Genomic DNA, 14653 nt, shown 5'->3' on the forward strand with positions numbered 1-14653 from the left:
TGATTGCCATTCAAATGGTTGGTACCATCCCGCCAAACTGCTTCCTTGGGGCGCAGTTTGGGGCTGCCCTCTTGCACAGGTGAGGCATAAATACAATTTCATTGTGTGCAAGGAATGCAATGAAAGGTGGGCTTTCATGCGTATAAATGGCAATAGGGCATCTCAGCAGTTATTCTCCTCCTAACCACATTCTTTCTACTGTTGCCAGATCCTCCAGAGGACAAATGCTTAGCCGTTATTTAATAGCTGTTCCAGGGTGCGTTTCTCGAAAGCGTAGTTGTTAGCCGTTAGCAACTTCGGTAGTTGTCAATGGGAAATTACATTACAAACAACAAAGTAGCTAACGTAGTTAGCAACTACGGCTTCCAGAAATGCATCCCTGGATTGGCAAAGTATGGCAGCTTAAGGGTCATTCATTTAAAGCAGGACTCAGTTGTTTTTCTTTCTTTCACCCAGATGTGATGTTTCCATAATTACTTCATACTTGGATGCAGGAGAGTAGTGATTCATTCATTCCCCCATCCACATTCCTACTATCCCTACTTCCTACTATTGCAGAAATTCAAATGTGCAACCCTCCAAAGACCAGATGCTTCATAGCCAGTAGGATGCAGCCTCCAAAGACCAGATGCGCACACACACACACACACACACACACACACACACACACACACACACACACACACACACACACACACACACACACACACACACACACACACACACAGAAGGCCACAGCTGCTCTACAATAGCTCCACCCAGCCTTCAGCAGTAGGCAACAAGTCATTCTAAGATTGCAACATGAGCAAAGCATTCAGAAAAAAACTAAACCTTGCATAAAACATTTCATACATTGCAAACTAAATATTTCATATACACTGTTCACTTTTAAGTATGAGTATAACATTAAAAGTTTCAACATAAAGCATTGCACTATCGTAGACCTTTTAGACTTTTTCGGAAATACTTTATGAATCCCAAAGGGAACAAAATTGAGATTTTTAAGTGATTTTATTAATGTGTGACATTTGGGTGTTGCAAAAAAAGCTATTTTAAAATTACCTTTGGTGGTTTCACTCTCCCTTATTAGGAATGTGCCTCTGGGGTTGCCGTTGGACAGGAGCTGCCTCTCCGCATCCTTGCGGCCTAATTTGCCAAAGTACCAGCTAAAAAAAGAGGCGAAATGTAAAACACAGTCACTCAAACAGAATTAAGACATGCCGATGGTTCGCTTTTATTCATATGTTGTTCCTTTGAAGCTGTGATCCGGTTCAAAGCTCAAATGTATCAGATCTCCAGGCACTGTCCCCTCCAGGCACTGTCCCCTCTCATTTGTCATTGATTTGTCATTTCATTTATTCATTTATTTATTCATTATACATTTTAAACATATGTCTCCTTTTCATTCTTCCTAACACAGTTATCCTCAGGCTAATTTACATCTGCGGAAGAGGTCTGATTAACAAAGTACTGTAAGTCTTGCTTCACACACAGCCCAAGGAACACATTCGATATTGTGCACATTTGTGAAGAGATCAAAGGACAACACAGTAAGCCATTTCAGCATTTCAACAAACTTTATATAACGCACTCAACTTAAAAACTGTAAAAATAACAGAGTGCTAATTGTGAAAGAAATATAATTTGAAAAAAAAAAATCATGTTGGCAATGATAAATTATAAATAAAAAGAGAAAGCACAGCACTTATGGCCTTTTTTCATGTAGCATTGGCAACATGACATATCATACAGTGCTAATGACTGCTCTGTAAATGTCAGAGCTCAAAACAGATATAGCAGCCTAGAGTCAGTGGCTCAACCTATGACTGCTGGTCTCCTATCAACAGGTAATGTGGTGAAGATCAGCAGCAGCTATATATACACTATTACTGATTAACAAGTGTGTGTGTGCGTGTGTGTGTGTGTGTGTGTGTGTGTGTGTGTGTGTGTGTGTGTGTGTGTGTGTGTGTGTGTGTGTGTGTGTGTGTGTGTGTGTGTGTGTGTGTGTGTGTGTGTGTGTGTGTGTGTGTGTGTGTGTGTGTGATGCTTGTGCATCTCTGCCTTCGTGCATACATGTACAGTATGTGTGAATACTCACTGTGTGAGTGCAGTTCTTTGGAAATATGTTCATATACTGTATACTACAAAAGTGGACACTGTGTGACGGTGTGGTTCTTTGGAAATATGTTTATATACACAGCAAAAGTGGAGAGATGGAAGCAGACTTGACTTACTCCTCCGCCTGTATGGAGTCCACTGGCGCTACATAGTTGCTGGGGATGTAGCCCGTCCCACCGGTGTTGAGCGATCGAGCATCCCACCAATCCCCTTCACTGCACACACAGACACAGACATAGACGGAACAATCAGCATCATGATACTATATAGACAGACGCACATAGACCAATCACCATCATTGTATAGACACATCTAACACTGTGCGATCTGGTTCTTGATTGTGATTGGCTGATATCCGTTGTAAATCGGGCATAAACACACACCATTCCAAATGAAGATACTATGCGCGACTAAGTTGGACGTGACGCGTCTAAGTTGATAATGATAATCTGTTGCAGTTGTGGTATTCATCATACAGACATACTTAGACATACATTCTGCATAGTTTTTAAACACACTGATCACCAATCGCCATCATTGTGTGTGGTCAAAAACGGTCAAAGTCAGCAGTATAGTATGTGGTTATTCAACATATATAGACATGAGTAATGTACAAACACACGTGGCAACAGGCCAGTCTGTGCTGATGCTCAAAGCAATATGCCTTTGTAATGTACACACAGCCAGTAAGAAGTAAACAGCATACTATATATGGACACACACAAGCAACCATAGACCATTCACCATGACACTGCATACACACACCAATAGACCATTCACTATAGGCACACAGCCATGAAGAGACCAAACACCATGCTACATGGGCACACATGGCTCCACGTACCGTAGACAAGTCCATATAACACTACAGACACACAGGGCCCTAGACTAACCAGTAACCATAGTGCAGACACTCTGGCCATAAACCAGTAAATATGACAGTACAGAACATAGACTTATGTACAGTCTATGGGGTAGACATGCAACCATAAACCAGTCAACATGCTGTAAGGCAGTGATTCCCAAACTTTGTCAGTGGGGGCATTTTCGCACCTCAGCATTTTTTTTGTCCATTAATATTGCCTAGAAATCCCCAGGCCAGCAAATACATCTATTAACCATGCAAGTGAATACTGTTAATGGGGTTATGTTAGCTGCTAACTTGTGGATTTCCCGTTTTTATGCAATGTCCCTTTTGTTTTTGCGACCCTCCTTCAATACCTTTGTAACCCCCCTTCATGTCCTTACCCCCAGTTTGGGAACCACTGTTGTAAGGAGGCACACAGTGTGGCCTAGACCAGTCACTACCACAGTGCAGACAGTCACAGCCACTAAACAGTCACTATGACAGTACAGACACAAACTGTACATGTACAACCATAAACCAGTCAGTCCACATGAGAATATGGACACAAAGGGTTCTGGACCAGTCGCCACCAGAGTGCAGACCAGTGTTGCCAGATTGGGCTGGTTCCCGCCCAATTGGGCTGCTTAGGATGGCCGTGTGCGGGTAAAAATGGCATTTATCAGAAAAACCCGCCCAATTTTTGCCATAGACATCAATACAATTGGGCGGGATTTTGTGCTACTAGGCGGGTTTTGAGCATTTTTTGGGCTGGAAATCATCAGCCTCATCTGGCAACCCTGGTGCAGACAGACACTCACAGCCATACCAGAGTCAATGTCATATTGCTCAGACACTCATTACCATAGAGCAGTCAGCGTCACACTGTGTGCTGACCACATCGGCAGACACTGTGACTGTGCTGCTTTGTCTGGTTCTGGCATGAAGTATGTGGCTCCTTCTTTACATTCATGCTTACTCTGTTTGGCTGTTCTGTCGTGTGATTTTTTGGTCGATGTTCTTAAACGTGTTTGACTGGCTCCAAATTTTCAAATAAATATGGGAAGTCCATTAATGCTGGTCATGGACAAACATGGATTTCAAATTTGAGACAAGGACACAGACAGACAGACAGACAGACAGACAGACAGACAGACAGACAGACAGACAGACAGAGAAACAGAGAAACAGACAACAGGAGCAGATTTTGTAAAGCCTTTTAGATGTTCCGTCAGGTTTACGTAAGAGGGATTCTCTCAGGGCACCCTTAGTGAAAAGTGAAATACCACCATTAAAAGACTCATAGAAAATTTAAAAAGTTTACAGCGTCGTTCTTTCAATTCTTTATAGCGTGGTAAGAGGCAGGCTGCGTGACTAGGACTGTGAACCTCACAACCCCTCAGGTTTGCTACGACTACGAGACAGTTATAACTAACCCGCTGCAATAAAACGTGGGCAGCGTTTGCACTTTGCATCACTTTTACTGTCTCTTTTACAGGCCGCAGTTAAATGCCCTGACAACAAAAGTAGGGGCTCTGTAGCACTGATGCTCAGCTCCCGCTGAATTTATGGCCGTAATGCTTCAACCATTCCTTCGTCGTCTTCGTGAGGCGGGCTAAACCAAATGGGACTGCAGCACCACGCAACAGCAGGAGGCACTGATTTTGTACCATGTGTTCTTCTTGACTCACTGCACCATGATTGCTTGAAACACCTTGAATAGCTCATTGAAGTTTCATGGTATAAGTAAAGGTACTGTACGTGACTCCCACTGTGCCCTGTGCTTCTAGTCTATTAGCTTGATGAGGACAGGCTGGTGAAGTGCAGTGGAGCACTGCAAAGGTGGAACAACACACACTACACCATGCCTTTATGTGTGTTATGGATGGATGAGTGGATGGATGGATGGATGGATGGATGGATGGATGGATGGATGGATGGATGGATGGATGGATGGATGGATGGATGGATGGATGGATGGATGGATGGATGGATGGATGGATGGATGGATTTATTGATTGATTCATGGATGGATGGATGGATGGATTGTATTGCAGGATCTAATAGATGTTTCAACTACTACGCACTGCCTATGCAGAGAGTATAATGTATAATAAAAGGGAATTATTTCATAATTTCATTTTTTATTCTTTACTGTGGTAACATAAAAATGGATTCCCTTGCATACACATGTGTTCATTCAATAATATAAAACTTACTGTCCCATATTTTCAAAGCAGAATTCTGGGCTATGGTGGGTTACCACTTTTCCCATAAATCTTTTGTTAAAGTATTAAATGAGAATATAAAATGTAAACTAATAAATTCGTTCTTCTGTTTTTGTTAATGTGCTGTTCTTTTCTAGTCCTTATCCCTGCTGCTTTTTAACCGTTTCTTGATAGTGTTTGCCTACATTTGTCTTTTGTAATTTATGTCATTTATCAGGATCCATGTATAATGTCCGACATTAATGTCCCCATTTGATGCATTGGTGCCAGCCACCCGCAGGGTAACCAGTCACCCGCAGGCTAACTTGCATCTGGAGCAGTTGAGGGATCACCGTGATTTTACAGTCCACCAGTTAAGACATGTTGACACTGACTGACTGTTGTCATCATTCTGTTGAAGCAAATTTCGGTAACACTTTCTATGAAGCCCATATATATAGCGCATTACGAGCACATTTATAACAACTTATAAGCGCATCGTAATCATAGTGCATTATGACTATACTCATAACGCTTCATGATGGAGTATATCAACAGTCATGAATAACTATATGTAGCTTATAATGCATTATAAATCTTAGGGTGTTTTGAGTGCTCGTGAATGGATACAAACTACAGGCAGTGAAGGGGCTTATAATACATTATAACTGTCATAATGCACTAGGACTAATTATGATGCACATTATAAGTTGTTATAAATGCGCTCATAATGCACTATAGACATGGTCTTCATAGAAAGTGTTACCCAAATTTCGGACGGCTTTAGGCCTCCATCGATTTAGACAGTGAAGAGTAGGACAGAAATGCAGTCACATTGACACCGGAGACATTAAGATATTTCTCTGTCTACCAACAAGTTCTTCTGCACACCCACCCATAACGTTTTGAAAACAAAGCAATAACAATGAAGGCGTTTTCAGGCTGACAGAGAACCGTTCTGGTGCCTATTTTTCTGGTACCTCATCTCCAACCGATTGGCAGGTTCACACCGAAAATCTGAGCTTTTGGGAAGTTGGTTCACCAAGTAAACCGAAAAATACTTTTCTCTGCAAAATGTGACAACATCCGGATAACACATCGTCACATGTGGTTAAGTACACAGCCTGGTACTAGGTAAACAAGCATTTTGATTACGAATGGGCACCAGATCCATTCTGACCAGCCTGAAAACAGCACGAGAAAATGTAATTTCACATGCAGAATGAATGCTTTAAAACATACGTGCTGTTGAGTATCTGGAACTTCTCCCCCTTCCTGAAGCTCAGATCCTCCTCTGTACGTGCCTCATAGTCATACAGCGCTACGAACAAGGTCACTCCTGAGAGATAGAGAGAGAGAGAGAGAGAGAGAGAGAGAGAGAGAGAGAGAGAGAGAGAGAGAGAGAGAGAGAGAGAGAGAGAGAGAGAAGAGAGAGAGAGAGAGGAGAGAGAGAGAGAGAGAGAGAGAAGAGAGAGAGAGAGAGAGAGAGAGAGAGAGAGAGAGAGAGAGAGAGAGAGAGAGAGAGAGATGCTAGTACATGCTGTAGGAACTAATGTATGTGTGTATAACTAGCAGCAAATACCCCATACCACATTACCTTAACATCTATACCTACAGTGTAAATTGTACCGTAGGCCTACATGTGAATCTTTACAGTAAAAGAGATGTTATCGTATTCTGTCCATTAATTCTCTGGGAACAAATACCAGCAATGCCATGTATTTTATAAGTATTTGTTTTAACCCCTTTGCGCCGAGCCTTTGTTATAAACAGCCACAAAAATGTAATGATCAAGTCTTAATCTGTTACTTAAGGCTCTTTGTAGTGTCTTAGTAGAAATAGGAAATTGATTTATACTTTGCGTAAAGAGGGTCGATCAACTATATGCTTGCACACATTTGAGTGAAATGCAGTACATCTTCACACAGAGACATACAGTTTAATGTTTTATTATTTGCTGCTGTTTTTTTTTGCTTATTAGTTGGTTAAAAAATTGAGCATGGTACTCTGTGCAATAACTTGGATAACTAATGTGAAACACCAGCTTCTACATACAGTAGGAACTATGTGTTTATAACCAACAGTGCACTAAACACCTCATTACATCGGTATCTGTAGTGTAAATTGTGAACATGTGAACAGCTGCAAAAAAATGGATTCTATTGTATTCATGCTATCAATTGTAGCTGTATTGTTGTCGTTTCCCTGTGCCACCTTAAATAAGAACTACAAGAGTGCATACTTTGTATTCTTCACTGTAGCTTATTTTTGTTTGTCTGTTTGTTTATTAGTTTATTGTTTACCTGTGCCGCCTCTGGAGCGGAGTGTTCCAGAGTGTGAGGAGGAGTTGACCCCTCCGAAGACGGTCACCCCCTGGCTGACGGGCTGATGGTGGAAGTTGTTGTAGTTGGGGATGGCGGTGACCCCGAAGCTCCCGGCATAGTGCTGGTGATGCTGCTGCTGGTGCTGATGTTGTTGGTGGTGATGCTGCTGCTGCTGCTGCTGCTGATGGTGATGCTGCTGGTGCTGATGCTGAGGCGTGGGGTCGCCGCCATAGCGATAGCCCTGGTGATGCTGTGTGATGCTGTTCTCACGCTCGTCCGTCAGTTTCGTCGCCTCTTTGTCCTTGCATTGTACACAGCCCATTATTTCCCCTCTGCCATGGAAGAGCGCGGCATGGGACAATGGCGGTGGGGTGGGGTGGGGAGGAGAGTATACATCACTCACATTAGGTCACATACAGTGATCAATGGAAAACTGTGATTTCATTCAAACATCGACCAATGTGTGCATACATTCTGGCCAGTGTTGAATGTCAATATGTATTTCAGAAATCCATTGCCATCTTTTCCATGTGAGATTTAAAACTGAGCTTTTATACAGCTATGAAAAAATAGGCTGATGGAGTGGGCCGATGTGAAAGAGATGTAAGGATGTCCACAGCTTGGTAAGAACTATAAATCCCTATTACACTGGCATTGTCCATCATGAAAACAAGACAATGTTTAAAACATTTTGGAAAGTTGCCCTTTGACAGGACACTATGCACGCCATGCGCTTGCTATCTAGTTAAAATGCAATAAATAAATGTAGGATTGATGAAAACACATCACAATTTTCTGAACTGTTCATACTATTATGTAGCATAACATACAGTATGTGATCAAATTCAGTGTTTCCCATGGACCAAGTATGGTGGCATTGTGTGGTGCTACGGGCAAATAACATTCAGTGCAAGTATTATGTGTGTACTGCCATTGTATGTACATATGTGAGACATATGTGAGTCAATTTGTGGTACTTGGTTTTTATTCTGTGGTGCTGTACCACTGAATGGTCTACTATGTAATACAGGGCAGGGTGGGGAACCTTTTTCATTCAAGGGGCCACTTCAAATTCATCCAAGGGCCGTAACAGTCCTCCAAGGGCTATACTATGGACACACACCAGGATTTCTCCCTACACTTTACTGTAGGCCTATATTAAAGGTAGCCACCTTTAAAACAGACACCACCTTCTATAGGTCTCCTGAATATAACTTAATTGTACTGCAAATGTATTTTCTAATAAAACATGTTCCCCACCCCTGATGTAATGGGATACGCTGAAATGTAATAGTTTTACTTCTGTTTGACATTTTCCCCCTGCTATGACTGTGATAATACAGTATACCCCCTCCTCATTAGTGGAGCAGGCTTTCGGGGTTAGGAGGTCACGATAGGGGATAATTGGATGGCTCACATGCATCTTGCTTCCAAGCACAAACCAGTGGAATGAGTGTCATCCCGTCAGACCTCATAATGTCACTCTAACTCAATCAACTGTCCTGTGACGGCTGTCGATCCACATCATGCTCAGAGTCAGAAACAGCACAGCAATGTTATGTGTGAAATCATCAGTTGTTAACTAGTACTATTTATGATAATAATGACGATGATACATTCATTGTTTACATTGATTCATATACTGTCATCAAACAAATAAATAAGTTAATGGTTAAGGGTGCGATTAAACACAAAGGCCTTTGGGGAAGTGGTCCCATTGATGGGATCTGTGTCACATTAACATAATAAAAAGGCCCACTTAATCCCTTGTGCTGTTCCAGCAGTGAGATTGCTCTGTAAAATGGCATTGTGCTTATTTACAATACAGGCCATGATGGTAATCACAAATTGTTCTGAACACCTACATCCATCTCATTTCTTCCCTTCTTTCTCACAGTGATTAAAGGGACAGTTTGGTCAATTTCAACATGCAGTTATATTGCTCACGCTACCCTTGACTTGTCAGTACCTGGTGATGCCACATTTTTCGGCTCAGCCCTTTCCGAGATATGAGCAATTCTAATGGGGGCAGCGTTTGTTTACATTTTTTAAAAATGAAACATAGGCCAACTCCAAATATTTTCCCAAAAGGTACTGCTGTTTGCTAGTTGTCTGCTGATGTTTTATAACCTTTTGGATGTTTTTGGGAATAAATAAAAATGTTTTTTTGAAATGTAAACAAAGAGCTGCCCCCATTACAATGACCAGGATCTCGGAAACGGCTGAAGAAGAAGAAAAAAAAATCTCAGGCACTGACAAGTCCAGGGTAGTGTGAGCATTACAACTGCATGTTGAAATTGACCAAACTGTCCCTTTAAGGAATGTTTACATCTCACAGGGAGGACATCTGTTTTTGTCTGCCTTTGTTGTGTCTCTTTTAACATTGCATTTCATTGCAATACACTTAGCTGACGCTTTTTATCCAAAGCGACATACAGTTATTTTAGGTAGGCCTGCTGGGTACTCGCTACACAACCTGAGGTAATGTGGGGTTAGGTGCTTTCCTCAAGGGCACTTCAGCTATAGATGGAGGTCCTGGTAAGGGTGAGATTTGAACCTACAACCCTCTGATCTAAAGGCCAGCGTTCTAACCATTGAGCCATGGCTGTCCCTTAACTATGCCACACCACACCACACACACCTCTACACATTTGTTTGTGCTTACTAAATCAAAAGCCCAATTATACCCTACCTAATTATAGGGTTAAAAACAAAACTGTCAGAATGGGTAAATTGGGGAAAAGACTTTCTACCCAGGTTCTGCCCTTAATCTTCATCCAATTTTATTTTAGCCTCCATTCTCGGCAGCTCATTTAGGTAAAATTGATAAGTTTCATAGAGCCAATGCTCAGGCCTTCGCTTGATGTTGCAGCCAAATGTTCAGCACTCCATGTTTACGCAAAAGGACTCGTAAACATCGATAAACAACAACATCATGGAGTGCTCAGGCAGGCGGCAGCTGACCGGGAGCGAGATTTGACCTGAACTGCTGACTGCACATCATTACCCGCGCACAAGGCCAGTTCTGTTACAGGGTAGACTCTGCGTATGCTTGCTTGCGTGCGGACCGAGGAGATATAGGCCTGGGGGGTACATTATGGAAGACTTTGGCGTCAGAAGCTGTTCTGCACACCCTCTCGTGTGGACACCCGAACCCCTCCGTAACCTACCTTACATGTTATGGCGCATGTTTACCACACTGGCACTCTGCCTGTGTTTCATGGTTCACGGTGAAGGCCTTGGGATGTACCCTTCATCCTCATACTGATTCGATAGGATGCTATCGAGAGGCACCAAATACTGGGCAGTGCTTCCTTTCAGACATGAATCTATCCAAATACACTGTTCTCGGTGGCCATAAATATTCGGATTAATGAATGTGAAGTCCATAATAGAATATAAAAAATACGCACTCGCCAGCCACATCACTCCATTGATTTGTTTTTCTATTCGCCCTGCAACAGTTCAGTCGACTCCCACCACCACAACAACCAAACCAAACCGAATCCAATACGGTGTTGCTCAATGGTACTGGCATATGGTTATACTGTTACAAAGACAACATTTAGCCAACACTACATCCGTATTAGCTGACCTTAAGGGTACGCTGATTTTTTACAGGCAATATATGTTTTCCACCCATGCCCTTTACGCTGCGCATCAACCGCTGCAGCAATAGAACGCCGAATCCCGGTGCATAATGAGAGGCATGCACAATCACGTCATTTACCCACTGCCTGCCACTTCCCTGCGGTTGTGAGGGACCACAACTCGGACAATATGGTTTTAACAGACGCACAAACATCACAGAGATGACAGCATACACGCGGAGGAAGTAGGCTATTATCCGCATAGTCTCTCCGTGTATCAACTTGGGTATGTGGAGAGGGGGAGACAAGGCGAATGCACCGTATGCACAAGCAAAACGAGAAATAGAACATGTGCTTACCATGAAACAAGCCGTTTAAAACATTATGCGCTCTTCTGCTGGTGCGTATACGACGAAGCGATGCTACCAGTATATTTCTCATATGAAACATGAATATATCATAATCTAACCTGGTGCTATAGACGGCTGCGACCGTGTAGCATCAGATGATGGCGATGTTGACGCGGTTTCATGGAAGGGCGTGATTGACAGCAGCGAGCACCAATCGGGGATTACCATACGCCTGCCGCGTTCAAGTGCAGGCACCACCTCGCCCCCAAGCCACATCTGTGTGAGAGACTGGAGGTCTGTCAAGCTGGAGGAGGCCTTGATCAAATTAATGAATGAATGAATTAATTCGTGTATAAAACGTAAGCAGAATGATATAAATACCACATAGTGTCACAAGATGGAATTGAACCAACGAGGTGCATCAAGTCCTGTAAGTCCACACCACAGTATTGTGCTATTTTACCTTAGCTGCCGCCAAATCCTGGGTTCCAGTTAATTTTGTCCATCAACATGGAGTGACAGTGTATCATCACTCTGATGAGAGTCCATTATTTAAGCGCGCAAAAAACCTGTGTGGTGCATACTGAAATGCCTTTAGAGAGATAGGCCTACTTGTGCACAATCCCTGGTGGTGAACAAAAAGATTAGGCCTACGTATTTTCTGAAAAAAAAAAGGTTCGCACACTCATTTGGATTTTTTCTTCTTTAAGTTATTTTTTCTTCTTTTTATTCATTCATTCAATGGCAATGACGTTTCGACCTCTTGGTCTTACTCAGATTTCATACAGAAATGCGCAATAAAACTGCACAGACTAGCTTTAAATCTGAACTGACACTTCACTTTGTGTGCTCAATGGTACTGGGACTGTGTGACTGTGAGGTAACTGAGTATATTAATGAGTTGCCCTAACTTATTTTCTGTGCCTTGGTTGTGCAGTGACAGTTGTTCAGGAAGCAACATAGCTGGATCTGGCAGAGGTGTCTGCTTCAATAACTCTGTCCAGTTAGTTCGTTAGTAAGTAAGCCATTTCTGTAACACACAACCTCACAGGTGCTGATAGTTCATTTACTCCACGGGTATTTGTTTATGTGCTTGTGTGTGTGCGTGCGTGCGTGCGTATGTGTGCGTGCGTGTGTGTGTGTGTGTGTGTGTGTGTGTGTGTGTGTGTGTGTGTGTGTGTGTGTCATGGTAGTCGGGAAAGTAGGCTATTATGTTTGGAGGCTATAGTTTATCACTTTTGCCGTTTGCTCGCGGTGACAATAAAGGTGGATTGTTTAAATAGGAGCCATGCTAACGTGCTCTCTTGGAAGGTTTCCGTTTGTTAGTTAGGCCTATCATTTGATTGCGTTTGCAAACGCAATGTCATTGAGTGAGCATACCTTTCTTGGAGAAAAATTGAGTGACCAGTTGCCTGCTTCTGACCCTCTCTTCTTTCTGCCGTCTTTTCTTGCCAACCTGACTACATTACTCTGTCACCACCAGCTCACCATCATGTGGTTAAGACATAGATTGTAGCCTACTGTAGCCTATATTACTAACATTCTAACATTCTATGGGTTAAGAAGACCTCAAAGTCGCTCTGTACTCCTGCTGCCAGCATTTCGGACGCTGTGCGATTCAACGCCTCGCGCGCCGCCAGATTAGACCGCACCATTTCGCAAGAGCTAAGGGGGAAGGGTCCTAAAGAACTGACGAAAACGTTAGGGAAATCGATAGTTGTGTGTTTAATGGGCCTACGTTCATTTCCAATTACCATTTCATTGTAAATAGACATTTTTTTAAAAAGGCAAGAATATTAGTTCTAATATTTTATTAGGCTATTAATTGCCATCCGCGGACGGGCCGTTGTCAGTGCTTGGGCCGTTAGAATCAGTACCACTTTTCCCCCCCTGTCGGCGCCCCTGTGTGTGTGTGTGTGTGTGTGTGTGTGTGTGTGTGTGTGTGTGTGTGTGTGTGTGTGTGTGTGTGTGTGTGTGTGTGTGTGTGTGTGTGTGTGTGTGTGTGTGTGCACGCGCGCATCACCTGCGCATGCTTATGAGTAATTTTCGTACATACAGCTCCATCAAGTGGTAGGGATACTGCATGGTCACTTCAGTATAGACAGGCCAGCCAGGGGAATTATGTGTTAATGTGTTGTTAGTGTTGGCTATGTGTGCTGTCCATTTTGTTTTAAATGTAGGCTATTGTTTGTGCATTTTTGCTGACTTTCCTTGCCTATATTGGAGAGGACAGTTTGAGAGGAGACAGCAAAATAATGGGAGAGAAAGACAGTAGAGTAGCCTATCCCGAAATGGTCTTGGATTGGAATCGAACAGTCAGTGACCTCGCTGTTTGGGCCTTTAGGCCTTTATTTGGAAAGGACAGTTCAGATATTGTTTTTCCAGAAACAGCATTCAGTCAATTTTTGTTTGTGAGTTGAACATGATTTATGAAATTTCAGAGCTTCATAATTTCATAGCATAATTTCAGTTTCCTTGTATGACCTGTGCATATGAAGAAACTGACAATAAAAGCTGACTTGACTTGACTTAGCTTCCACCTTGCAAGTGCCACGCTTCTGTAAAATACCCAGGTCCACTTTCAGATGAATTGAGTTGTCAAAACTATTACTGATGTTAAAACTTCAAAATAAATCATGCTTGGGTAAGGGTCGTTGTCCACCATCATCTTCAATGCATGTCTTCTTCAGATGTGTGCAAAAGTAAATTTCCATTTGTATGGCAAAATTAATTTTATGGTTTGTTTTTGCCCTTTCTTGCCTTTATTTTAATAAGCCAATGAGAGAGTGACAGGAAAGGAGAGATGGGGAAGATCAATAAAGCATGTTACTTGGTCAAAGAATATACACTCACCGGCCACTTAATTAGGAACACCTCTCTAATGCTGGGTTGGACCCCCTTTTGCCTTCAAAACTGCCTGAACTACCTTCAACAATACTCGGGTAGGCTGTGGCATTCCAACGAAGATACAGTACAGGCCAAAAGTATGGACTCACCTTCTCATTTAATTAATTCTCTTTATTTTTGTGGCTTATTAAAGAACATAATACATTTTCAGAGAGGGTATTATTTCTGTGCATGAACACATGTATATTTGTTTTGCTTAACAAACAAATTTAAATATATAAAAAATAAAAACAATTATTTAAAAAATATCAAAAAATGCCAAACAGTGACACAGATTCCCTCCAACACAGGTTTGACCTCTCCAAGTAACTGG

The 14653-nt window shown here is 42.3% G+C and overlaps 1 protein-coding gene across 1 annotated transcript in view; it reads right to left on the bottom strand.

The window, feature by feature from the left end:
- Nucleotides 1-11583, bottom strand: part of fyna (FYN proto-oncogene, Src family tyrosine kinase a) — a 22933-nt gene extending 11350 nt beyond the window's left edge. Inside the window, exons 1-5 of the mRNA XM_063183925.1 lie at nucleotides 11443-11583; nucleotides 7473-7825; nucleotides 6412-6508; nucleotides 2235-2333; nucleotides 1063-1166 (exon numbers count right to left, since the gene is read on the bottom strand). Of these exons, the coding sequence (XP_063039995.1) occupies nucleotides 1063-1166; nucleotides 2235-2333; nucleotides 6412-6508; nucleotides 7473-7815 (643 nt within the window). The 5' untranslated portion in view covers nucleotides 7816-7825; nucleotides 11443-11583. The remainder of the gene's footprint in view (nucleotides 1-1062; nucleotides 1167-2234; nucleotides 2334-6411; nucleotides 6509-7472; nucleotides 7826-11442) is intronic.
- Nucleotides 11584-14653: the final 3070 nt, after the last annotated feature.

This window comes from Engraulis encrasicolus, chromosome 19 (assembly GCF_034702125.1).
Source record: "Engraulis encrasicolus isolate BLACKSEA-1 chromosome 19, IST_EnEncr_1.0, whole genome shotgun sequence".
Lineage (NCBI taxonomy): Eukaryota > Metazoa > Chordata > Actinopteri > Clupeiformes > Engraulidae > Engraulis > Engraulis encrasicolus.